This window comes from Colletes latitarsis, chromosome 11 (genome assembly GCF_051014445.1).
Source record: "Colletes latitarsis isolate SP2378_abdomen chromosome 11, iyColLati1, whole genome shotgun sequence".
Lineage (NCBI taxonomy): Eukaryota > Metazoa > Arthropoda > Insecta > Hymenoptera > Colletidae > Colletes > Colletes latitarsis.
Genome location: NC_135144.1, coordinates 15,444,949 through 15,470,065, shown reverse-complemented (window position 1 = coordinate 15,470,065; position 25,117 = coordinate 15,444,949). Strand labels below are relative to the sequence as shown.

General features: G+C 47.8%; 1 protein-coding gene across 2 annotated transcripts in view; it reads left to right on the top strand.

Moving 5' to 3' along the window:
* Positions 1 to 9,284: 9,284 nt before the first annotated feature.
* The window catches only part of LOC143348453 (uncharacterized), a 75,707-nt gene continuing 59,874 nt past the window's right edge, over positions 9,285 to 25,117 (top strand). The window contains exons 1-3 of one of the 2 annotated variants that reach the window (XM_076778665.1): positions 9,285 to 10,038; positions 10,071 to 14,005; positions 23,752 to 23,859. In XM_076778665.1, coding sequence (XP_076634780.1) covers positions 11,926 to 14,005; positions 23,752 to 23,859 — 2,188 coding nt within the window. In that variant the 5' untranslated portion in view covers positions 9,285 to 10,038; positions 10,071 to 11,925. Of the gene's footprint in view, positions 14,006 to 23,751; positions 23,860 to 25,117 lie in introns of both variants that reach the window. The other variant, XM_076778666.1, reaches the window with a different exon arrangement.

Genomic DNA, 25,117 nt, shown 5'->3' with positions numbered 1-25,117 from the left:
TCTGCTGACCATCGCTTATATTTCTGACAACCTAATATAACGATTACTACTGACTTCTGCTAACCTCTGTTGGTCTTTGCTGATCTCTGTCAGCGTGTGCTTGTCTCTGCTGAACTTTCCTGGCCTCTGCCGAACGCTACTGACCACTGCAGGTATTTCTGATAATGTATAACAATTAATACTTACTACTGCATGCCCCTACAAGTTTTTGCTTGCCTTTGCAGGTTTCTGCTTGCCTGTGCATGCCTTTGCTGGCCTCTGCTGAACACTGCTGACCACCCCTGATGCTTCTGACATCGTATAACAATTACTACATGCTACTGTACGCCCCTGCTGATCACTGCTTGTCACTGCATGCCTCTGCTCGTCTCTGTTGACCGCTGCTGACCACCTCTGATGTTTCTGACAACATATGACGCTTACTACTTGCTACTATTCGGCCCTGGTGATCTCTGCTTGCCACTGCTGGCCTCTGCTGACCACCGCTTATATTTCTGGCAACATACAACGATTACTACGACTCCTGCCTTCCTCTGTTAACCTCTGCCAACGATTCCTGGCCTAAGCTGGCCTCTGCTGACCGCTGCTGGCCTCTGCTGGCCGCTGCTGACCACTGCTGACCACTGCTGACCGTTGCTGACAAATTATGACACGATATAATATAATATAATATGTTTATATGTATTAAAGTGTTGTATAATGTAAATCTATGACAATAAATGATATAATTTCAAAGAATTCTATGTGTTCTCATCATTTTTACCCTTCTTTTCCTATCGAAATCATTCCCTTAGTTATAAGACACTCCGAATCTTTTAAAATTTTCTAAGTTCCCCGGAAAGATTTCAAATTCCTGGAAATGACGTTATTACGTAATATTACGTAATATTACGTAACATTACATAATTTCTGCCGAAAAATTCTGGCCGGAGAAATTTTCAAGAGCTATTACGTAATATTACGTAATATTACATAATGTTACGTAATATTACGTAATTTTTGCCGAGAAATTCCGGCCGCGAAAAATTTTAGAGAGCTATTACGTAATGTTACGTAATATTATGTAATATTTCGTAACATTACATAATTTTTGCCGAAAAATTCCGGCCTGAGAAATTTTCAAGAGCTATTACGTAATGTTACGTAATATTATATAATATTACGTAATATTACGTAACAGCTTTTTAAATTTTTGCTGAAAAATTCAGGCCGGAATTCTCGCCGCTGCCTGAAACTTCTTGGAAATTTCAGGGATTCCGAGAAGTTTCAGGGACACTGGTAAGTTTCAGGGAACCGAGAATTTTCAGGAATTCTTAGAAATGACGTAATTTCCAGGAATTCGCAGAAATTCCTGGCGGCGGGAAATTTGGAGAGGGAAAGAGGGGTAAAAAATGATGAGAATACATAGAATTCTTTGAAATTATATCATTTATTGCCATAGATTTACATTATACAAAACTTTAATACATATAAACATATTATATTATATTACATCTTGTCACAAGTTGTCAGCAACGGTCAGCAGTGGTCAGCGATGGTCAGCTGACGTCGGGAGATGTTGGCAGAGGCCAGCTTAGGTCAGGGGATGCTGGGAGAGGTCAGCAGAGGCTGGCAGTAGCCAGTAGTAATCGTTGTACGTTGCCAGAAATATAAGCCGTGGTCAGCAGTGGTCAGCAGCGGTCAGCAGAGGCCAACGGAGGCCAGCAGAGGCATGCAGAGGCAAGTAGAGTCCAGCAGGGGCAGGCAGTAGCAAGTTGTAATCGTTATGCGTTGTCGGAAGCATCAGGGGTGGTCAGCTGTGGTCAGCAGAGGCTAGCAGTGGCAAGCAGTGGCAAGCAGAGTCCAGCAGGGGCAGGCAGTAGCAAGTTGTAATCGTTATACGTTGTCAGAAGTATCGGGAGTGGTCAGTAGCGGTCAGCAGAGTCCAGCGGAGGCAGGTAGAAGTCTGTAGTAATCGTTATACGTTGTCAGAAATATAAGCGGTGGTCAGCAGGGGCCAGCAGAGGCTGGGAGGGGCTAACAGTAGCCAGTCATAATCGTTATACGTTGTCAGAAATTCCAGGAGTGGTCAGCAGCGGTCAGCAGAGGCCAGTGGAGACCTGTTGACGGGAGGTCGGATATTAGTTGTTCAAGAGCTAGAAGGGAAGTGTGAGCCTTTCTCTCTCGACTCCCATGAGACGGTCCGAACTTACTTTGGGCAGCTTCGGTGAATCTAGAAAGAGGGCATATGTCATTTTGTCTTTGTTGGATTTCCGAAACTCCACGAGCTCACGTACGCGTGGTCTGACACAGTGTGAGAGAGCACCTTCGGTGCCTTTTTGGCATCTCTGTTCCTCGAGGCTCGCGACACAGTTTCGAGGAACATTTTCAATGGCGGTCGATTCGATACGGCGCGCGCGATGACCGTCGACCGATGCCTGTAATGGCTGGCGTACGTGTGTCTAAACGTACACGCGTTTCCACACCCTTCTCACCCTCTGGCCCTGTCTCTCTCTCTCTCTGTCTCTGTCTTACTCTGTTTGCGGCCATTTACAAATTTCACGTAGGTGCATATGGTTTCCCTGTCGGCGTCTCGCTCTCTCCCGGCGAGCAACACCTACGCGCGCGTTCTTCGCACTACCGTCTCTCTCCAACTCTCTCGTCCCTCCCCAACGTTCCGTATACTTGCGGTTACACATGCTTCGTCAGTATGTGTCCCCCCCCCCCTCCCTCTCCTCCTCTACTCTGTTTCACTTTCAAGAGATACATATGCAGGGTTTCACGCAAGCGCGTCAAAGTTGCTTCATCGTCTTTGTAACTCTATATAAATTTTTGTCTTTCCTTTCAGCCCCTAAACCGAATCTTGATGTCTCTTTTATACACTCGAGGATATAGACTCGATGAAATTTCCATAGTTTCGAGCTATAGTTGTTCGTAATATTGGATGATATGTAAAGAACGAATAGCTCCGGATAGTAAGCCACGAGTTATAATATTAGGTTCATTACAAATATACATAACGGGTAAACGAATATTCCAACTTTCCACGTTTTAACTACCGCCCTGTTTTATAACTATTTCAAACATTTTACGACTCGGGATTCCATAAAAAAACATTTCTTCCACCCTTTCACCCTCTATTTTCATTCCTCCCTTAGTCTTAGCGCGTGAAAATCGCGTGGGTGTGCGACATTCTCCGATGTGCCTCCCGAACATATACGAATATTATTTTCATGCGTTTCGTCTTTTTCTTCTCACCCCCTGACTCGCATTTTTTCCTTCTGTCGCGTGTGTCTGTATTAGTTTTGTGCGCTCGTCGTATTCGCGAAACTAGACCGTCGTTTATTTTTTTCTCTTTTCATAAATACCATCTCGATATATAGATTGTAATTTCAAGTGTTCTCATTCCTTTCCCGCCCCCAAGTTTTTCTTTCGCATTTGCGCGGAAAATTCGTGCAAGCTGGTTATTATTAGTCGCCCCCAGTTCTGTGGAATATACGAACCTCCACCCACGCTGCCCTTTGTCCCTTCTAGTATACTTCTGTTTTAGATACACGAATAGTCCAATCTATTGTTATTTGCACAGTATATTAACGTTTTTATCCGTCCTCTTTGGAACCGTACGCAAATCGTACGTGCACGCTCACCCTTTATCTCTATCCAGGCTTCTCCCTTTACTTTCCACCATTTCTACGTAGATTTTGTAGAACGCTCCGAACGTTTACAGTAATTTCTTCTTCCTTAACTCCTTAACGTTTACATTTTTTCGGTCAAACCTGCTAAAAACGGAAAACATTCGAGATCTTTTTCTTTCTAGTCGTTCTACTATATCTACCCAACTAAACGAATGCAACGACACACGAATTTCAATTCTACAATGGCTTCTCCCTTTCTGCAACGTACAGACAGAATCTCTTCCCTCGTTTGCTCTGCTGTTAAGCTCCGTTCCTCTTCTTGCAGGCATCGAATGAATTTCAAATCTACACCGACGATACCAACAAGAAAAGAATATCAACCTTTACCTAGGTTTATACAGGCTGTGTCATAACATATGGTACCTACTACCGAAGAAGCTTATAAGAAAAATTTTAATGGGAGATTCTAGAGACTAAAATAAGACGAAAATCAAGAATATCAATTTCTTCACTGAGACTTCGGTAGTAGGTTAGTAAGTTATTAAAAAATTAAATTAAAAAATTTCAAATCATACTGAAAAAATTATTTTCAATTGCAGGAGTCGATTACAATAATTTTTGGTCATTACACATACCCCCGAAATTCTATGCATTTTCAAGAAAAAAATTCGAGAAGGTGCCTAAATTTTTCGACGAAAAAGAAAAATTTCAAATCGTTCTGGAAAAATTATGTTCGGTTGCGGGGGTCAATTACAATCATTTTTGGTGAATAGACATACCCTCGAAGTCCTGCGCATTTTCGAGAAAAAAATTCAACACGGACGGAACCCTAAATGTTAATAATTTTTTAACGAAGCCTCCATCAACAAATTGGTATTCTTGATTTTCGTTCTATTTTGACCTCTAAAATCTCCTATTCAAATTTTTTCCAGGGGTGGCTGAACACCCTGTATAAACACATGCTCCGTTTGACTCCGCTTCCAAGTTATACCTAGCCATTTTCGTTATTCGATAATGTATATCGTATGACCATATTATTATACATTTACACGTACATAATTAGCGTATATCGGTTTACACGAACTTTTTCCCTCGCTTTTAGGTCCCCGGTTTACCATTAAGATCGGTAGCACACGTTACGAAGCACCCTGTATATTTCAAACGAGCAATCAAGGAATCAATTCGATTTCATTTAGCTGACATCTACACGTCTGCCCAAACATTTCGTTTCCTTAACGAATTACAACCCCCGTGAAACGCGATTTCATATACGCCCCTATAATTACCGAAAAGAAAATAATAGTTTTATTACTGTTTGGAAGCTGATCCCGTATAATACGTAATTTTTTCGAGACGTAACCACCGTGTCGTACCGAGGGTTGACTGTACAGTATCTGCGTCGTTTCTCCGGCAGCGTCTCAATGTCGAATCTACGCCCACTTCTGGGTTTCTACAATTGCTACGCAAAGTCTGCGGAAACGATCTGCTGTCTCTGTTCCTAGTTGTACGCAAACTGCAAGACCAGGTTCTGTCCTTCGTCCTGCCCCGTTCCCCCCTGTACCCGGTGGTTCTGTGTTCCTCGTTTCCGTGTTTATGGCAGCACGCGTTTATGTGCACGGACTGACCGCTCCTCCTCTCGGTCTCTCGGTTCGTCCGCTCGCGTGTAACCACACACGCCTCGTACATACTCTGGTCCCCCGGTGTTCGTGCGCCGCTATGTACCGACAAGGTACATACATATCGGTCGCGCTATCGATTATTTTACCCATGTGGAACTTTCCCCTATCCCCTGCTCGCCCCACTCGGCGTCGCGACGCCCGGTATAGAGCGCGATATCGACGTTACATCGCTTGCACACCCCTCCGTAGCGACCCCACTCTCCTCAGCCACGGACTAACCCCAGGCCCGTACAAATTGGGCGCCATCGTAACCCTACTTTCGAATTGACCTTAATTTCGACGATCCTCGACGTTTCTCTCGTTAAGAAACCTTACCAACGAAAAAGAAATTTTATATTCCGCTGGCTCGAGTATGCTAATTGCTTCCCCCGTAAAGGTAAACGTGTTACCATCACGATTTATTAGTCATTCTATTACGCAGTGACACTTTTAGGCTTTCGAGTATCGATCAAAGACGCTTTTCCGATACTATTTCCTCGTGCAAAATTATTAATGCTCCGAAATACTAGAATCAAGTAGTATCTTTTATTTCTCGTAAATTTCAATTCCATACGAATTTGTTTCCGGTTCGCGATAGCGTGCGCAAAAAAGGAAAAAATGCGCGCTAGATCGCCGCGGAACGCTCGAAATTTGTCAAAGCCTCTGTTATGAGCCGATATCGATTCTGCCTCGATATGCAGCTCCGACGGATTTCACGATGATTACAGTCGTTTGAAGTATCGCGGAATTACGTGGACGGTCGAAGACTGGAAACTGATCGATCTTCTAGTGGAAAACGTCGCGTCCCGATGGTGATAATTCAAGTCGCGTCAGGTATGAATTATTCTTGGATTAGGTATAGACCAGATCTGTTCGATCTAGCTATGGATTCAGATTAGTCGGGTTAAGTTTTGTCAGACATCGGTGTCCGACGTGTCGATGTACACTGGTCTCCGATACTTGTGAATTTCCAAATAATATCGATGATCGAGGCGTCGGATGTTTCTGGTCCTTAGATAATAATTCGAAGGAACGTTGAGGATCGGAACATCTCCAGTGCGCTTGCCATGGAAAATTTACTCGTTTTAAAAGAGATAGATACATCGAGTTCATTTTCATCCAATTTTATTCAAACTTTTTCTAGTAATTCTATGGCAAAATGAAATTATGTGACTAGGTTTGAATAAAATCAGTAAGCCCACGGGTGCGAGCTCCCCTCGCGAATCGAATCCTTGATCTAGATTAGACGGGGTACGCTTTTGATTAAGTTAAAATCGAGGGTATGCAGTAAACATCGCGTTGCAAAAAAAGAAAAAGGAATTTGTTCTTTTGGAAAAATGGACGGCCGTTTGGAGGGAAATCGAGCAGGAATTCGCGAATCGCGCCGGTTTCGTCTCTGTCGGCTCGCTGGGGCGCGACGTGTTTTTATTTCTTCGTGCAAGCCTTCGTCGGCCGATGTATACACCCGATATCGATTTTATTTTCTCGCGAGTACCGATGGATTCCGTCCAGGGAACGTTTTCTCCTCTCGTCTCCAATTAGAAATTAGTTCAGGTATCCGCGACGTTGCTAGAGTTTTTTAAATCGACGCGATCCACGGATTCGTTGATGTACGCGCGTCCCGATTCGTCCATGGAGGCGAGTCGAGGGATCGAATCGTCGAGGTTTTCGCGCGGGAAAACTATTGCGCGTCGAGGTTGCTTGCGAGACATTTGAAAAACGTGAAATTTTTATTTTGGTAATTATTTATTTTAGCGATTCCTCACCAATTTCGATGACCTTGAAATATGTTGTCACTGTTATGAAGATTTTTTCTCCATACATGTTATCGCCGCTTGCCCTTTATTTACGAGATATTCGCAAAAATAATTTTATGTCTGAATTAGTCTCGGGTTGAGTTGGAGATAAAATATTAAACTTTATTCTTAATTATTATTATTGTTATTATTATTATATTAATCCATTATATTAATTACTAGGTAGAATAGTTAGGTCTGGGTCAAATTTCTTTATCAAATCGGGTTTTTAAGCATATCCGTTACACGCATCCATTACCGGTCGCCTCGATGTATCTATAGAAACAATAAACAATCGGCGATTCAACGTTTACATACACGCTGCCACAGTCATGTACGTACAGACAGAATTCATTGTAGTAGCAGCGATCTTTAGAAGAAAAATCTCGAAAACTAAGGCCGAGCGGTGGTTATATGTATAGAGAAGAAATCTTCATAACAGTGACCTTCACAACATATTTCAAGGTCATTGAAATTGGCGAGAAATCGCTAAAGTAAATAATTATCAATGAATAAATGAATTATCATTGAAATGTCGAAGCGGCAGAGCGTTTAAATATTGCAAATGGACAAGTGAAAATATTCGACTCGATTGTAACGCATTGGTCGCGATCCTTAAATATTTTATCCGATCATATCGTCTATAGAGGAAAGAGAGTCCAAAGTTAAGCGATATTTCCAAGCAAATTTATAAATGAATAATGTACGACGTTAATCGCGAAGCATTGGGGCATAAAGCGTATCAAGTATTGGCACATAGATTATTTCCTTTGGTCAAATCACGAGTAAATTTTTCTTACTCTCGTAAAACTTCTTTATAATTGAGGTAATTCTCTTCTTCTCGTAAAAAGATAATTTATGGTCGTTGGAATAACCTTTTCAAGACTTTCTTTATCCGTGTTGTGTTTCTATTCGAGGTTTATTCGCGAATGCTCGAGGAAAGTTCTCTTACAGAGAATTGAGAAATGTCACTCCAAAACGAAGGACTTTTATGTATCAGAAACTACAGCGGATATATCATCCTTCCTTCTAAAATACGTATAGTTGTAATTTGTCGCTCACCCTTTGTTTTTCTCGTCATCGACTTATCGATTCGATCTTATGGAAATTCGCAACTTTATCACCGAATAAAACAAACCCTCGCCTGTAGGAAAGCCTCGAGTTAACATTATCGACATATAACGCGTTTAACTGCGGTCCGAGTAATTCCTCGATCATAAACGTTCGTCGTACAGTTAAAAAGAAATAAAAACGATTTAACGCGCCTTGCCCGATGGAAGACGCAGGTACGTCATAATTTCTATTACTGCAAATATTGTTGTACGAAAAGTCCTCACCGACGACCCCTAACAGAGGAGATCGAGCTTTCATAATTTGTCTGAGAATGGGGTGTACAAGGCTAACGGATGGCCATTCGATGTTACGAGATGCTTCTAATAGATGTAACCGTAGACATAGCAATTGAGCGTATTGTCCAGGTTTTGTCGTACGCAATGAAGGATTTAAAATTTGCTTCAAGACAAGTCCTCTAAATACATCGTTCTAGTCTTGAACGACTCCCGTTAGCATTACGCAGAAACGTATAGCTGGTAGGATACACGACACCGATTGCAGACGCAACGCGCAAAAAAAGAACAAGTTGGCGTCGGAATCTGCCGATTGAAAAGTATTAGGTCGTAATTTCCTGTTCTCGTAGCCGGTTTCCCTTGGACCGGGGTTCTAAGAGCAGACGACCGGTCCCTGAGCCACCCCTGGTTGCCTTTCGCGCGGGCAGCCTCCTCCGCCCCGCGCAACCCTCTCCTCGCGACCCCTGCGTATCGAGTTCGTTACAGATCCCCGTGGCAAGATCTCCTCCCCTCTGGATTCCCCACCCCGGAGCCTCGTCCCTTCCCCGCTGGTCCTAGGAACAGCCACGAAGGACGAGGCAGCAAGCTACTCGTAGAGCACGCAGTAGTCGCGTTCGCGATTTGCGCAACTCCGTGGTCGCTTCGTCTTCGTCGGACGAACGTCTGCGTGTGCGCGCGCGCGGCCAACTCTCTCGCCCCTCCGAGGTTTCAGGGATGCTCAGAGCGCGCGGTTCGTAAAAGGCGCGAGTACTTTGAGCGTAAAAAGAATCCGAAAGGACAGAAAAGATTCGTTCGTTCGGTCAAAGAGACGAGAAGCGTCTTGTAATCTTTTTCCAAGGGTAGGATTCTCGGTTCTCGGTTCGCAGCTTCTCCTCGGGGTGGTTTAGCTCCGAGAGCAAGTGGGTGGGAGGGCGAAGGGTGCGCGGACGCGTGCGCGTGAATGCGCACGAGCAGCGGCGTACAAGCCGGGGATCGCGAGTCGAAGAGGATCGCTTCCGTGTACGCGCGTTTCGCTAAAATCGACGACGGATTAATTCGTGCAGCCAGTGAGAACGGAAGGAAGAGCAATCGACCGGGCGAAGCTCGTAGTCGCGAGATCGATCGGCGCCCGCGCGTCGACGCCCGAGACCTCCTTCTTCCCATTGATTACGGTATCGACGGGTTCGTGGCTCGGCCCCGTGCTCGCGTCACCGTCGATTGACGCCGCTTCGACCCGTCGTCTCGACTCGATCGCGCCGGGGGGTCGAGCGACTCGATTGGGGAAGATCCCCTGGAGGACATCTTGGAACTGGCTCTCCCGCCCCTCCGTTCGGGGATGCGCGTTTCGATCGTGGAATTGCGTCGAACCGGAGACCCGAGCGTGTCTCGGCTCGCAAACGTTTCGGGACACGTGGAGGAACGCTGATCGATTACAAGCTGACCGGACCTGACCAGCTTCCCCGCCACGTAACGTTCGATTGTGTATTGATCGTCCGGATTCGGTTCGGACCGCGCGCGCGGCCCGGGAATCCTTCCGACAGACGACGGGCTTTACGACGCTCCTCAGTAGTTTACCCCAAGAGATATCAAGAAGAATCGGCTATCCGAGCAGAAAATACCTTTAAAGAGAGAGAGAAAGAGAGAGGTAGAGAGAGAGAGAGAAAGAGAGAGTGAAAGAGAGAGAGAGAGAGAGAAAGAAGATCGAAAGACGGATACTCGATAATCGGATCGAGGTCGAGGATGGTGGGCATCGGAGGGTAGGTCGCTGCTAGGACGGGATAGGAGTCGATGCTTATGCTCGAAGTATCGGCGCATCGAGCAACGTTGGTCACGAGGTATCGGAAAATCGATAGAAGGCTGACTGACGACAGAGTGGTGGTGGAAGTGTGACGGTGTCGACGTCGCGGCGCAGCGCGCACCTAGCGGTCCCTCGTAGCGCACGATGACAACGAGAATGCCCTCGCCGGCGACTTAGGCTCCTCGCCGAGGGGTGGCTCCGCTTGCGATAATCGGCGGCAGGAAGATTCGCGCGCGGCAACGCGTCGAGGAACAAACGAACGACGATCGGAGAGACGCGACAACGCGACGCAACGTTTTCGGGCGATACGTGGCTGCGTTCAGTTCTCATCGAATATGTACGCGACGTCGAATCCCGTTGGTGTCAAAGGGGGTTAGCTTTTCACATGGATGTTAAAACGACTCGACGGAAAGGGCGAAGGATCGCGCAGGTACGGCTGCCGGTGGCGAGACCGCGTGTTGGAGACGGTGCTGTGTTGGAGACGGTGCTGTCTGGTGGTGGTGGTGGTGGTGGTCGTAGACGGGGGTGATCGCTCGTAAACGAAAGCGACTGTGCGAAAGAGAGAGACCGTGCTCGCGAGGGGGAAACACGCGCGAGGAAGCCAGAGGAGGATAGTACGAGTCGCACCTGGACCCGGAGGAATCGTAGTTAGAGCGTAGCACGCGTCAGAGGGTGTCGCGTACGAACGCCAAGAGAAGAACGAGCACGTTCGTAGTAGGGTGGACCAGGTGGTGGCGGTGCTACCGGTGGTATTGGTGCTGCTGGTGGTGGTGGTGGTGGTAGTGGTGGTGGTTGTTGTTGGTGGTAGTGGGCCGTGCGGTGTGTAGACCGAGGGGCAAAGGGGCGGAGTGAAACGGAACGGAAGGGTCCTCTGGACGGTTCGGGGGTACCGGCGGCCAGCCAGAGAGAGCGAGAGGGACGTCCCCCTCTTTCCGATTGCCGTCGCGGCGCGGCGCTCGTTCTTGCTCCTTTTCGCTCGTGCTCTCTTACGCTCTCTCTCCATCTCGACGACACGACCAACGTATTCACTCGAGCGCAGTGTGTGCGTTCTCACTCGCTCCGCGTATGTCATGGGCGCACGGTGGTCGTCGCCGCTGTGGTACCGGATCTCTATGCCGATCCGACGTGCTGGATGTGGCGGAGCAATAGCGAGAGCAACGTCGTCGTTTAAATCGTCGACAACAACGTCAAAACCGACGGTGTCCTCGTCCATCACGAGAGACGCGATCGGTCGCGTACACGGACACGGACACGTACGCGGTGTCGCGGTTGTTCTGATTCGTTCGAAGCTGCCGGACACGAGGAGGCGGTGCTGGCGGTGGTGGTGGTTCTCCGCGTTCTCGTCTTCGTCTTGGTCGTTGTTTCCCTCGTTGCGACGCGACTGGTCGGCCCAGTGACGCGACACCTGGGACGAGTGACAGAGAGGAAAAAAAAGAAGAACGAGAGGGGAACGGGGATAAAAGAATTAAGTGTCGGCGTGATAAACGCGAATCGTGTTACGACGGTGCGTAAATAGTGTGGTATCGGGTGTAGAGAACGATCGACGACTGGTGGTGCCGGTGATACAAAGAACAACGTGATCGTAAAATAAAAAAAAATAAAACGCGAAACGACGAGAGTGGACAGAGTGCGCGCGGTTTCAGTAGCGAAGAAACGCGTCGACGCGGTGTGTGCACGCGGTGTGTCCGAGCACGGGAGAGCGAGTGCGCGGCCACCCGAACTAGATGTGCGTAAATGGAAGGTATAGGGGACGTAGCCGATCATCAATCGCATAGCGAGCAATTACTGGACTCGGTCGATTCCCCGGCGGCGGTTTCTACGCATGGCCGGGGAACCGGTGGGGGTGGTTCGAATGGGAACTGTGCAGGTGGAGGAGGAAACGGAGGAGGAGGAGGTGGTAGCAACAACGGTGGTAGAGGAACGGTGGTCGGTGGGGGTAGGCATCACCATCATCATCACCACCACCATCACCACCAACCGCACCATCACCAACAGCAACAACAACAGCAACAGCACCAACACCACCATCAACAAACGCAACAACAACAGCAACATCATCCTCATCATCACCACCACCACCCCCAACACCATCATCATCATCAGCAGAATCAACATCAGCATCAGCATCAGCATCAACAACATCAGCATCAACAACATCAACAACAACATCAACATCACCAACAGCAACACGAACTCGGCGGTGGTGGCAGTGGCGACGGAGCGGGAGGTAGAAACCTCGGTGGAAGTGGAAACGGTGGTGGTGGTAACACGGAGGGTATGTCGTCTTCGGCGTCGCAAAGTCCCGACATCGCGTGCGCGAGCTTGCCGCTGGAACTACTGGCGGCCGGCGCGCTCGGCGTCAAGGAGGAGCGAGAGCTCACCGCCGCGGAGGATCTGTCGTCGTCCCAGGAGCCACCGAGTAACAGTATCGTCGTCGGTGGTGGTAGCGGTGGTAGCGGCGGCGGCGGTGGCGGCGGCGGCAGCGGTGGTGGTGGTGGCGGCGGCGTCGGCGGCGTCGTCGGTGGCGGTGGCGGCGGTGGTGGTGGTAGCAGCAGCACGAGCAGCAGCAGCAGCAGCAGCAGCAGCAGTGGCGGCAGCGGCGGAGGTGCCGTCGGTGGCGCCGGTGGTGGCAACGGAAACGGCGGTGGCGGTGGCGGCGGTGGTGGCGGCGGCGGCGGTGGTGGAGGTGGTGGTGGTGGTAGACAGAACGCGAGGGAGTCCCTGTCGGTGATCGTGCCACCTCAGGACGTGGACGTGGACTCGCGTGACGCCGACTCGGAGCTCCTCAGTCCGGGCAAGCTAACGCCGACCTCGGGGATAAGCGTCTCGGTCGCGAGCATGATCGACGCGACGGACTTCAGGGCGATGCAGCCGGAGCCGACCTATCAGACGCTGACCTCGGTCGCGGAAAGGATGTCGCCGCCCGGCTTCAGTCCGGGCTCCTCTTACGCGACCCTGACGCCGTTACAGCCGTTGCCGCCGATCTCGACGATGAGCGACAAGTTTGTATACAGTGCACACGCGGCTGGCGGCGTCACCGGTAGTTTCGCGGTGATGCAGAACAACGGCCTCGGTAACATCGGCCTCGGGATGGGCAGCTCGCCGTACGCGTACGACAAACTGCCCTCGATGGGCATGTCGCCGCCGCACAATTATCCCTCGCCGGGCGCGGGCCTTCAGCCGAGTCCTCTATCGCCGCAGAGCGCCTACAGCCAGAGCGGACTTAACTCGCCGCACAAGTCCGCCAGTCCTCACTACGATCCGGCCTTTTTGCCGAGGTTGCAGCAGAGTCCAGCGGCCCTGAGCCCTTCCTCGCCGCCAGCGGTCTCGGCGACGGCCAGTTTCGCGCCTTCTCACCATTCCCCGCCCACGCACTCTGTGCCGGCTGCCTCGCCGCCTCCTATGCAAACGCAGCTGCAGCAACAGCAGCAACAGCAGCAGCAACAACAGCAGCAACAACAGCAGCAGCAGCAACAGTCGATGCCGCAGCAGACGATATCGCACACGCAGCACGTGCAGCACACCTCGGTCGTAATGAAGACAGTGTCGTCGGCCGGCAACGGGGCTGGCGAGGTAGAGGAGATCAACACCAAGGAGCTGGCGCAGAGGATCAGCGCTGAGCTCAAGAGGTACAGCATACCACAGGCGATATTCGCGCAGAGGGTCCTCTGTCGTAGCCAGGGCACCCTCAGCGACTTGCTGCGCAACCCGAAGCCCTGGTCCAAGCTCAAGAGCGGACGCGAGACCTTCCGACGGATGTGGAAGTGGCTACAGGAGCCCGAGTTTCAAAGAATGTCGGCCTTGCGGCTAGCAGGTTAGTCCTCCATCGTGTCTCCCACGATAATGCGTATATTCCTCTTGTCACCTTTTTATCTTCGCTAACGTACCGTCGCGTACCGCCTAACGTCTAACGCGTAACGCGTAACGCATCTAATCTATCCTCGATTTCGGTATATCGTTGTCGTTCGATCCGATCTAGCGTGTCGCTCGATATGGCTATGCGAAAACACGATTCTCGCCCCGATTCCTTCGATTCTATCGCACGAATTCTATCGCTCCACGTCCAAGTCGCTCTTTGCTCGGACTTTTTCGCGTCACCTAGCTCGCTCTTATTATCTTATTATCCGCCGCCTCGTTGGATTCTTCTTACTACTTATATGTCCCGCGAATCGTCGCGAGAACTCCTGCTCTCTGTACGCGCGATCAGAGAAGAAAGGTTGTGTGTTGTCGGGGCGCAACGGACTCGGTTCGGTTCTAAAGCAGAGTCCTCGAGAGGACGATTGGCGAGTAAGAGGGCGCGAAAACTGGGAGCCAGGGTCTCTGTTTTGGATCAGCGAGGACGAAATCGGACGAGCGCGTGCACGCGCGTAACAGACGCGGGCGGAAGCGCACACGTGGCACCCACGTGGAGAGGCGTTCCCTTCCATATCATTCAGAGATAGACGCGCGGAATAACACTTTTCGAATTCAACATCCTTTGCCCCGGCACAACACCGCGTACAGTTTATTGATCGTGGTCACGCGGTGTTCGCTGCAACGCGCCGACGCGACCTCGACGACGCCATGTTCGCCATGCCGCCGCCACGCTGTCGTCATCCCCTCCCGCTTTAGGGTTTTACCCTGTCCATCCAGAAACATGTTATCCGGCCTGTGCGAATTCGCGCCTGACACCCTCGTAAGGATCCACGATGCGTGCATCGATACGGATCTTGGCCATCCACGATTCTTCTCTTGTTATAAGCGTAATCTTTCGTCTTTAAGACATATTCGTTTCTTCGAGTTGTTCATTCTCTGGGTTCGTTGTTGTTCTCGATCGAAACGACCGAAATAAAATCGTACGTGACGAACATTCAAATTTACGCGGGTAAGAAGGTCAGGGAGGATCTTGCTATAGGTGGGTCGGGAATGAAAAAAGCAAACTCGCGTTTAGGGAGGGAAAACATTTCTACCAAGCACCGGTATTCCCCCCGTTCGGTGGTTGCTGCGACGTTCCTTTTGTAACGCTGGCAAAGGAGTAAAGATAATGTCGAGGAGGGGCAGTAACTATTCTGTAGCCAGTCGGAGCTGTCTTCTTCTCCGTCGGTCTCCTCGGAGGCTCGCGAGGGTCGCGGAAAGGCTGGGGGATGTCGAAGAAAAGGTGACGGTAGTGGTAAAAGGGTTCGTCGAGGGAGACAATGCTGCGAAAAGAAGGGTTCGATCCAGTGCCCTTCAGATTCGAGTCCCGCTATTGTTTCCCACGTTTCTTTCTCGCTCGTTCCGGAGTGTCGTCTCATTAAAACACGTTCGAAAGCGTCGCGGCGAGCACAGGTGGGCCTGCGAGAATCGCTTAACTTTCAGCGACTCCTTTTCTTAAAAAATCCCCGCTGATCCAAGTTTCTTTAGTTTTTATTTTTATTGGAACAATATTTGCCGGAGCATGCTAATTACGAAATTATTTTTGTAAAAAGTCTAGTCTCGATCGTATGCCGAATCCCCGAGACGAGTCGAAAGTGTTTCCTAGCGTTAAACTTTGATGGATTCCGGCTTTCCAGACCCAAGTTTGGACGCGCCGAATTCAACTAATTAACCGTCTCCCAAAAAACTAATTATATATGCATAGCACGGCTCTGGCAAAGTCGCCTTAACTTTGAACTACCCTCGTTTGCCCTCGAAATTGTACCCCGTAAATCGTTGATCGTAATTCTGGAGGCCGACGTATTTTCGGGGCGAAACTGTCCTCGAATCAAACTCTGCTAATTTTCTATTAGTAGTCGTGCGAAATCGTACGGTGTCTTTCGAAAAAGCAAACTTTCCTGGTCACAGTACGACAGAATGAACGCGACGCGAGGTCTAAGAATGCATTCGACTGGAACGACCGTTGCATACGGTAACTCGTAAATGATTCAGAGCCAGGATCGATGGGAAAGCGGTGCTAATTCCAGTCGCGCTGTATCTCGAGTTTGTACGTTCACGATAATGGACACACGGCGTATAGTAATAGTTGCATCGATCGACCAGCAACTCTGACCAAAGAAAACGCGCCTGGCGTTGCACGACTTTCTACCAACGGAAAACACAAGACAGAGAACATTTTCCAAAAGAGATCCAGGCGATCAAACTTCTTACAAACAAAAGGATATTTATCGAACGTCGAATAATCGAAACTTGTATTACTTTCTTCTCGTTGATCGAATTTCTTGTATATTTCCCGTCTAAATGAAATTAATTTCGACCGTTGATAACACGAATCGGACGATGAATTTGCTACCGAATCGAAGAGTTCGTAACGGTGAGAGAGGACTCTCCAAGTTTCTTCGTCGAATATCTTCTCAGAATTCTAAGGACGAGTTCAATTTTTCTGGCATTTTCGTCGTTGTTCCTCCACCGGTTTACACACGAATCGCAGAAACGTCATCGATGACCTCGTTACTGTTCAACGCGTAACCTCGAAGCGATTCTTTTCCGTTGGAAAAACCGAGTTCCTAGATATATTTTGTCGACGCGCGTTCCGGGGAAAATAGAATTAGCCGATGTTTGGAAAATTAATTCGTATAACTTCTTTGGGTAGGGTTTCTTCCAAATACCCTCTGGTGGGGTTTAAAGCTTTTAATTATGCGAGTGAATGGACGGCCACGCGGATGAATTGGGGAAAAGCAGCTTGCTGCTTTTTGAATCGTCTTTATTATTCCTGTATTAGCGGTTATCTGATAAAATTTGTCCAGTAACGACTGTCTGCTCCGTTTCTGACTGTCATTTGCGCTTAATCGTGCCCATCGGTCTGTTATCGATCGTTAAAACAGGTCAGGTACATTAGTTACAGAGGCAGCGGGTCTCTCGTGTTTGCTCATTTACTTTTCCTCGCCAAGATACGACGCCATACACGCTCGAAATTTCGTCTCTGATTTCGGTTTCGGCGATTGTTTGGACTCGTACAGCCGGGTTACTAGCGGACGCGGTTCGTTTGAAATTTTGCGTGGGATTAAGGGCTTTAACGAGTCGATGTTTCAAGGTCACGAATCTCGAGCGCCAGAGGGAGGAAGTTTCCGGCTGGTCGGCGGGGGAGGAAAAATACGGCTAGTATTTAGGAAATTGTTTTATTTAAAGCAACCGTAAGCTAAACTTCTTATTCGTTAAAAATACATATTTCTTCTTCCGTTGATCGTGGTGGCTTGCGCGTTTTGCGTTCGGATCGCATCAAAGGAATTACAGATGCGAGTGACAGCTGGCTGGGAAAGGTGTCGTCTGCAGCCCCTAAACGCGAAGAATAAGAAGGGAAGAGAGGAGAATAAAGCGCGTAAGCGAGTATAGACTGTGCCTCGAACGACGTCACGGCCCCTCGTGGTACCCACATCATCTGTCCGCGTTGTAGAGGTGCTTCGAAAAGAGAAACAACAAAAAATCCAAAGAGGTTTCTTTCGCTCGCGATCGGTGGCTCGTTTCGAGGACGCGTCCTCGTGCCTACCAAGTCCCCGCACTTCCTGGGGATCACTTTCCTGCTTCCCCTCCTGCACTCCGCGTGATCTGCATCGTAAAATAGGAAAAGGATCCCTGGGGTCGTTTCCACTCTTTCGTGACCTCAATTTCGTTGGTTTTGGCTATGGGTTAGATCCTACCAAGTTAAACGATCGCAGCTGTTCCGTTCTTCCCCTTATCTTTCTCTGAATAATTATTGCAAACTGATAACGGGCCCGTTACGCTGGCAACCGATGATGAGTCGGATCAGATAATCGCCAACGACATTTAAAAGTATAATTCTTTGGTTCTGCTCCACTATATTTCGCATGATCTTTGTCATTGAATTCTCTAATTAGATTTTCTTGAAACGTGACGTAATCCATTCTTTAATGTTTGCGTTAGATAAATAGCAATATAAGTTTAGGTTATTGTTTCTTGTAACGAGCGAGATAAATGGTTGACCGTCCAGCCGATTAATTAGCCCCGAAAAGATTAACGATCCACATCGATTTGGAACGTGTTCGTAAGCGTCGAACGATCCCCGCTGAGCATCGGTCGCGAGCAACGCTCGCAACTGTTCAAGTTTCCCTTTGACGTTGAAAAGTTTCCTTGGAGCCCGTGCGTCGCTCCTCGAGGCGCGTTTCCTCGGATCCTCTCGCCGTGAACGATAAAGAACAATCGATGCGGGCTTTTATGCGAGAGAACGACCACGAGGACGTGTACCGTGGTGACCGCCGCGGTTTCCGGGCCGTAGTCACAGGACAATTATTTTCAACGTGTTGGCTCCCCTGTTCGAGGCAACATTCCTTTTTTCCAAGTATAGAATGCCCCCTATGCGCATGACGCTCGGTCTCGTTTGTTATTAATAACAATCGAAGACGTCGAAACCTGACGGCTTCGACCGACTGAACTTTTCACGGAGAATCGACTCTCCTCGGTCTCCGTTTCGAACGGAAGTCGCGAATTTTCGCCAACTTTTCGATGATTTTCATTCTCCTCGGAAATGTGTTGCACAAGGAGCGGACACGATGGACGTGAGAACGCGTCGATCTGGTATTGGTTTCCAGGTGGTTGTCACAGCACGCGCCGAAACGCGACACCGCGTCAGGAGGCCTTACATGCGTGCGCGTGCGTGAATTATGCGTGCACGCTGACGCACGGCCTGCGAATTCCGCGCGTCTTGGATTGCCAATCGGCGGCCCTTTCCACGGGACGTCCTGTCGGCTTCACCGATTCCCTTTCGAACCACTTCCGCCTACCCAGTATCGATACTATCCATTTTGCTAACGAGCATTTTCCTTCCCTCCGTCGTTGATTCCTTGCTAAAATCATTTTTGCCAATTATTTGTTCGCTCTGCGTTGCTTCTAATATTATTCTGTGTTTTAACACAGATGTCAAGAAAGATATTATAAATGTTGAAACCCGATAGTTTTAGAGGTCGATCGCTTTTGAAATCGTAGGATCCGGACGTAACCGTTAGGAACGATCGAGGATCGATTCCCCCCGTGGGAAAATCAATTCTTTCCACGGATAGAGGCGCACGTGTCAGAGTCGTTCATAGGGAAGTTTGTTTTCGGTGCCTTTCCGCCGACGAGAAAAGGCTATTCGGTAAATAGTACCCGAATGGCTGAAGGGGGAGAATCAAGGTGCAGATGTCACATCAATGAACACCTTTCGTGGAACAGCTGTTGCGCCACACCGTCGACCTAGGAAAATCGTGACCTTCGGACTCCTGCGCTCGCCTTTCTACGGATTATAAAATCCAACGGGATACCGCCGCCGCCGTCGCCGCCTCCTCGTGGAAATAAAAGTCGAACCGTCCTCTCGGAAATCCTTTCTAGCACCGAGTAGACTTTCTGATATTCTCGGCTTTGCCAAATGATCCTGCAACGTTCGGGAGGTTCGATAATGTTTCGAAACGATGGGAATTAGGACGCAAATCGTATCTCGACCTTCCGTTGGCTTCGCCAACCATTTACTTTTCCTTTTTCAGTAAAATTATTCGTCTAATGGATTGGAATCGTTAAAGGTCACTCCGATGTTTTCAGTTTACCAACCTACATCACTTTTCGTAGAAGCTTGGCTGCCAACTGGGCAAACCTTTACGCAGAAACTGTTTTGGACCGGTAATCGTGTTCGTTTCGCCAATTCCACTAACTTCTCGACTGTAAACTTGTCCGGAGAATAACGACATTGTTTTAAAGAAGTAAAGACAACTGACAGAATCGAGTCTGTGGCTTCAAACGCATTGTAGCGGCCGTTGAAATAGCCGGCAAGCGTAGCTCGCGCGTCTCGAATTAAACTTCGGTCAGGTCGTTGATAAACGAAAGGTGACACTGGTATGTTTTACGATAAGCCTGCTCTCTCCTCGAACGAAGCTTCGATTCACTCGGTAAACGTTCACTGGAACGTATTCGAGACGACTGGAAAGGCATTTTTGTCCTTTGTCGTTTTCTTCGCTTTCAACAACATCGTACGTTGCTTCTGTTCCGAATCCATCCATTGTTCCTTCCCGTTGATTGCAATTTCTTTTTCTTTAACCCTTTGCACTCCAAAAAACCATGGCCGATCGTCGTTATTAAGAAAAAACAAAGTCGTAGACAACGTTTAAAGGAGAAACAAATAACGAAGATCGTTTCGCGGTATGTTCGAAGTTCATCGAATTGTTGGCAATGGGGTTGAATGGGGGGGGGGGAGGGGGGGGGGAAGAGAGTAGAAAAAGGAGAAATATTTCCGGAAAGTTTCGCGATGAGTTCTCTCCGTGAAACTGCTTTCCACGAGGGCTGACTCATCCTCCACGTCATGCATGCGGTATACGTCTATGTACACCGCACGGAACACGTATTACAACACAAAGTCTCTCTTTCGCTCCCTCTCTCGTTTTCTACCCTCTTTTCCATCGCGTAGACGCGGTAACAGGGTGCTCAGTGGGAACCGGCTTACTGTTACGAGGCATACATGTCAGTCTGCTACTGTTACGTACGTGACTCGCGTATGTACGGGCTGGTACCGGCTGGAAAGGGGATGATTCTTCGCGGGCGAAAAAAGAACCACGGCCCGTCCTTCGACCCCTTTGCGCTCAACGGTCTTTTTTTTCGCTTCGCCTTACATCATTTGGATCATTTTGGAACTTGTCGCGCGACCACCGGAAACTCGATTCGCAAAATCTCGACGAATTATCGATTCGCGCGTCGCGTTTAACGATCGCTCGGAACGCTTCAAGAATAATCGCAATTTACGTCCGACCGGAAAACCTTGAATCGCAGTCCAGTCCTTCGTAATCCGAATCCTGTTTGTCCTGCAAGACGTTTCTTTTTCTCGTTTAACGGATCGATCCCGCCCCCTCCACTCCCTTTTGTGCACGTTTAAAGATGGATTAATACAGAATTGACTTGTTTTAAGAAGGTGATGGAGAAAAAAAGAAACCCAATTGTTCGGGAGAATTTATTTGCACGAATTATCCTGCGATTTATATAATTATACGTAGGGTAGGTGGTATCGCGAGCCTCTCGATGGATTAGAATATTACGTTTTCGAAAAGTCGGCCATCAGACTGTACAGAGATATAGAAATGTAACCGGATTCTCCAATCTAGGGTTCCTTTTAAGCTTCCTCTTCTTCGCGGGTTTGTTTGCCCCTCTCCCGCGGTGGTCAGGCTTTGGAATAATTTACAGCTTTACATAATCGTTTTAACCGAACGTTCGAACGATTATTCAAAGCCGGTTCGGGAAATTATTCGGAACGTTCGTTGAAGACGCAGAAGGGGATGACAGGGTACGTTTCGATTCAGTCGATATCATGAGGTCGAGCATGAGTAATGTATTATATAAACCGGTAATTCTTAGAATAGACGTTTCGAAACTATTTCCGGTAACTTCTCGTTTAAAAATCGTTGGATTCTCCCGATAGACCAAGCAAGTAAACTCCTCGCCCCCGTCAACGAACACGGAAGAGAAACGCAAAATGTGCGAGGAATATTTCCCGGCCAAAGAAGAACGTTGGCCAAATAACGAACCACCGGAGACGGATTTTAAGCTGGAAAGATCGTTTCTCGAAAAGGATGTAACAAAGCGTTGTCCAACGTCTGTGTCATCGTTCGAAAGCGTCGTTCGTTGAATGAAACAAATGTGTCGGGTTGTTCGAAATATCCATAATCGAATCCCTGACCACTCTCTCGGTCTCTCGTCCCGAAATGGTAAATCGTCGCTCGCCCCTTTCATCGGCCGAAGACGATCGTCGACCGGAAGTCTACACGGAAGATCGCAGAGGAGCGGACCTCGAGGAGACCACGTCCACGCGCCTCCTTTCGAGGCCTCCACCGGTAGTCTCGCGATTAGTGATGGGATTTTCATCACCTCGAATCGGTTCGAATTTATACGCCTGGCCAATAAATTCTATTCAAATACGATTCGAACTTTGGAACATGGATTCGCGAGTGTTAAGAGTTTCTACTATAATAGAATCGTTTCAAACATAGAAAATGTTGTTTCTACTCTACTATTAGTAGAAATGTATTAGGAGATTTCCCAGAGTTCCACGGTTCGAATTATATTAAAAATAGAATCTCGAGAGTCGTAAAAAGTTTGAACCATTCGAAAGCTGAGATTCGAACGACCCATCGCTGCTCGCGACGTCTTCGGAGAGTCGGAAACGGCCTGGAAACCGCGCTGTTCGAGTCAAAGACCAGCCAAACGGATAGACAAAGACACGCACCTCCGCGGACGGCTTGAATTCGATTCGAAAAAAGTACTAAAATGTTCGCGATTCGCGTTCGGGAATGGTTTCGTTCCGCGTTTCTTTCAGTTCGCCGCGATAACGTTCCCCTGCTCCTGGTCTTTCCCCCGTTGCTTCTTTCCGATCCTGCACACCCGGTGCTTTCTTTGATTTCTACCTTTACTTTCGTTTCTGATCCTTACTTCTACTTTCGCTTCTGTTTTTTCATTTTTGAGTTATTTAGCGTAGATTTTGTTGACCGTCCTAGCGACGCAGCGTCTTCGACGGGCGAGTTTGCGTCCAGTGTGAATATTTACGCGGTGATCGCGATCGATCGTGAGCGAAGAGGTGGCTGCGGAAACGACGTCAACCGCAACGTTGACGATACAATTTTTTCTTATTTTGTGCCGCTACGTTTTACAGCGAGTAGAGAATCGCTTTTTGATTACTTGAACATATATCGGAACTTGGCTACCGTCGTTTCTTTGCTCGATATCGACGGAGGATAGTCGAACCGAGATTCCTAGTAATTTTTTAAGAGATTTTTGCATCGATCGAGAGTAGATAACAGCTTAATTTTATAGAAATAAATTTTAAATCGATTTTTCCTAGAGGCCCGAAGACGCTGTCGGTCGTCGTCGATCGGTCAGTTTAGTTTATATTGATAAGTTGTGAGTACCTTTTAAGTGAACACGTGTGACATACCCCTGCTTTGTGTTTTATGATTTCTTTCTCGGGGCACGTTTATTCCACTTTTTACCGATTTTCTTCAGTTTGTTCGTACCTGAACGAGGAAACGGAGAACGAAGTCACGTAACACGCGCCACCGTTCAATTCTGAACCGGTGGAGAAAAGAAAAAAAAAACGAATTGAAACGATCGCGTTGCTTCCGATGATTTTCGTCGTCGACCTTCCTTCCCCAGACGCGGAATAATTTCGAATCGATCCGATCGCGTCTCATTAGTCCCGGAAACGTGACTTTTTCTACCCGCTGTTCCTCGTTTCTGGCGGAGATTTGGTCGCACGTTTGTTCCAATTTATTGTTTACTCGGAACTTTTACGGAAAAATCGGACAATCTGAAGCTCTTGGCTGTCAGAGTACAATTCGAAACTTTGCATCGGAATATCTTTATAGTCGTCAGATATTCGAACGTTTGTTTATCTCCGACCAAATTTCCGTCCTGTAAAAGAGGAACAGTCTCGGGGAGCGAAAGTAACGTTTAAAAGGTGAGAGCTTGGAAGGTGGATTAAGACGAAAATAAGGGAAAGGAGGCCGACGAAAATCAGAAGACGAGCCGAAGAAACGCGAAAGAAATTATAAGCGAGGGTATTCCGCGCTATGACGGATCGCCGCCATTGAAAACTGATTTGAAGTTTAAACGCAAGGTGTGTGTCTATCGGTTTGGTTTTAGCCCTGAGCAACTGCTCTGAGAGCGGAGGCGAGCCGGAAGCCATGCTGGATATCCACCACCCAGGAACCGGTCTCGAGACTCATCATCAACAGTTTCACAACTCATATGGTAATATCAAAATACATCACTTTAATATTTTACTTAAATTACACGACCGTCTTCCTCCGCGCTGGAGACAAACTAACAGAGAAAAAAAATAAGCGGAATAAGTATGCAAATTACCCCCAGCGTTTCCCTTCGTCGTCGAGAACAAGATATTTAAATTGCATCAGGACGTCCCTCCGAGTCGAGAAGAGTAAAGACCAAAATATATAGAATAATTTTAACGACTCGGTGCGTTAAATAGAGACGGCGAAAGCATCCAAGAAAAAATAAATCGAGTGTCTTTCGATATCGAGAGAAACTATCGTCTTTCTCTAGCGAGAAGGAAGATATCGCGATCCTTTTAATAAATTCGCCCTTTAGACGTTCGCGAGATATCCTCTTAGCGATTATTTAACGTCTCTCCGGTAGAATAGTAGAATTATAATAAATAAACCGATCGCCTATCCTAGTCGTTTTAGATATTACGTCGGTTATGTTCTCCTTAGCTCCTTCACAAATTAATCCGGTTATCTGGAACCCTTCTAGACGGTCATGCAATCGTTACGAAAGCAAATTCTTGTACAAACGTCTACCTGATCTGCGGGGGTAGTCGCTCCAACCGTGTCGCGTGCGATCAAAGCGCGGTTAGGCTTGAAATTTTCGGGGAACCAAGGCATATCGTTCTCACCCAGTTTCTTTCGTTTTTGGTTTGCAACGTTTCTGGTAGCTATCGTTCGCTTTGTCAAGTGCTCGAATCTTGATGGACGCTGCGTTAGACGTTCTTCGACATAATTGAATTCTGGGGCACCTTGCACACGGGGGAAAAAATCTTGTAATAATAAGCACGTCCTGGAACGGTTCGATAATTCGATGAGAGCGAATTAGGTCGCGAATTTTCGTCCTTCGTCGAGGCAGAAATTAAACGGTCTGTCTCGTTAGAAACGTCGGGGTTTTATTCTTATTAAATTGAATCGTTTTCCTCGGTTATCGCGATTCCGAATAGAAATAAGATAACGTGTATCTGTACGCCTACGTAGGACATTCAGGATCCTTTCATTTAGCGTAGTTCTCGGTGCTATTTTTTAAAATAGTATTTAAAATAGAAAGGGAAATTTCCTTGGAACAAAATACTACTTTTCAGCATTTTTCCAACCCGTACTTAGTGTTTTAACGATATCAAAATTTAGCGAGTTCGATAAATAATTACTTAGATACCCACCCCTAGCTATAGTCGCATTTGCTTCATCATTTTTGAAGAATATATTTTGATTTCGTCGCTCAG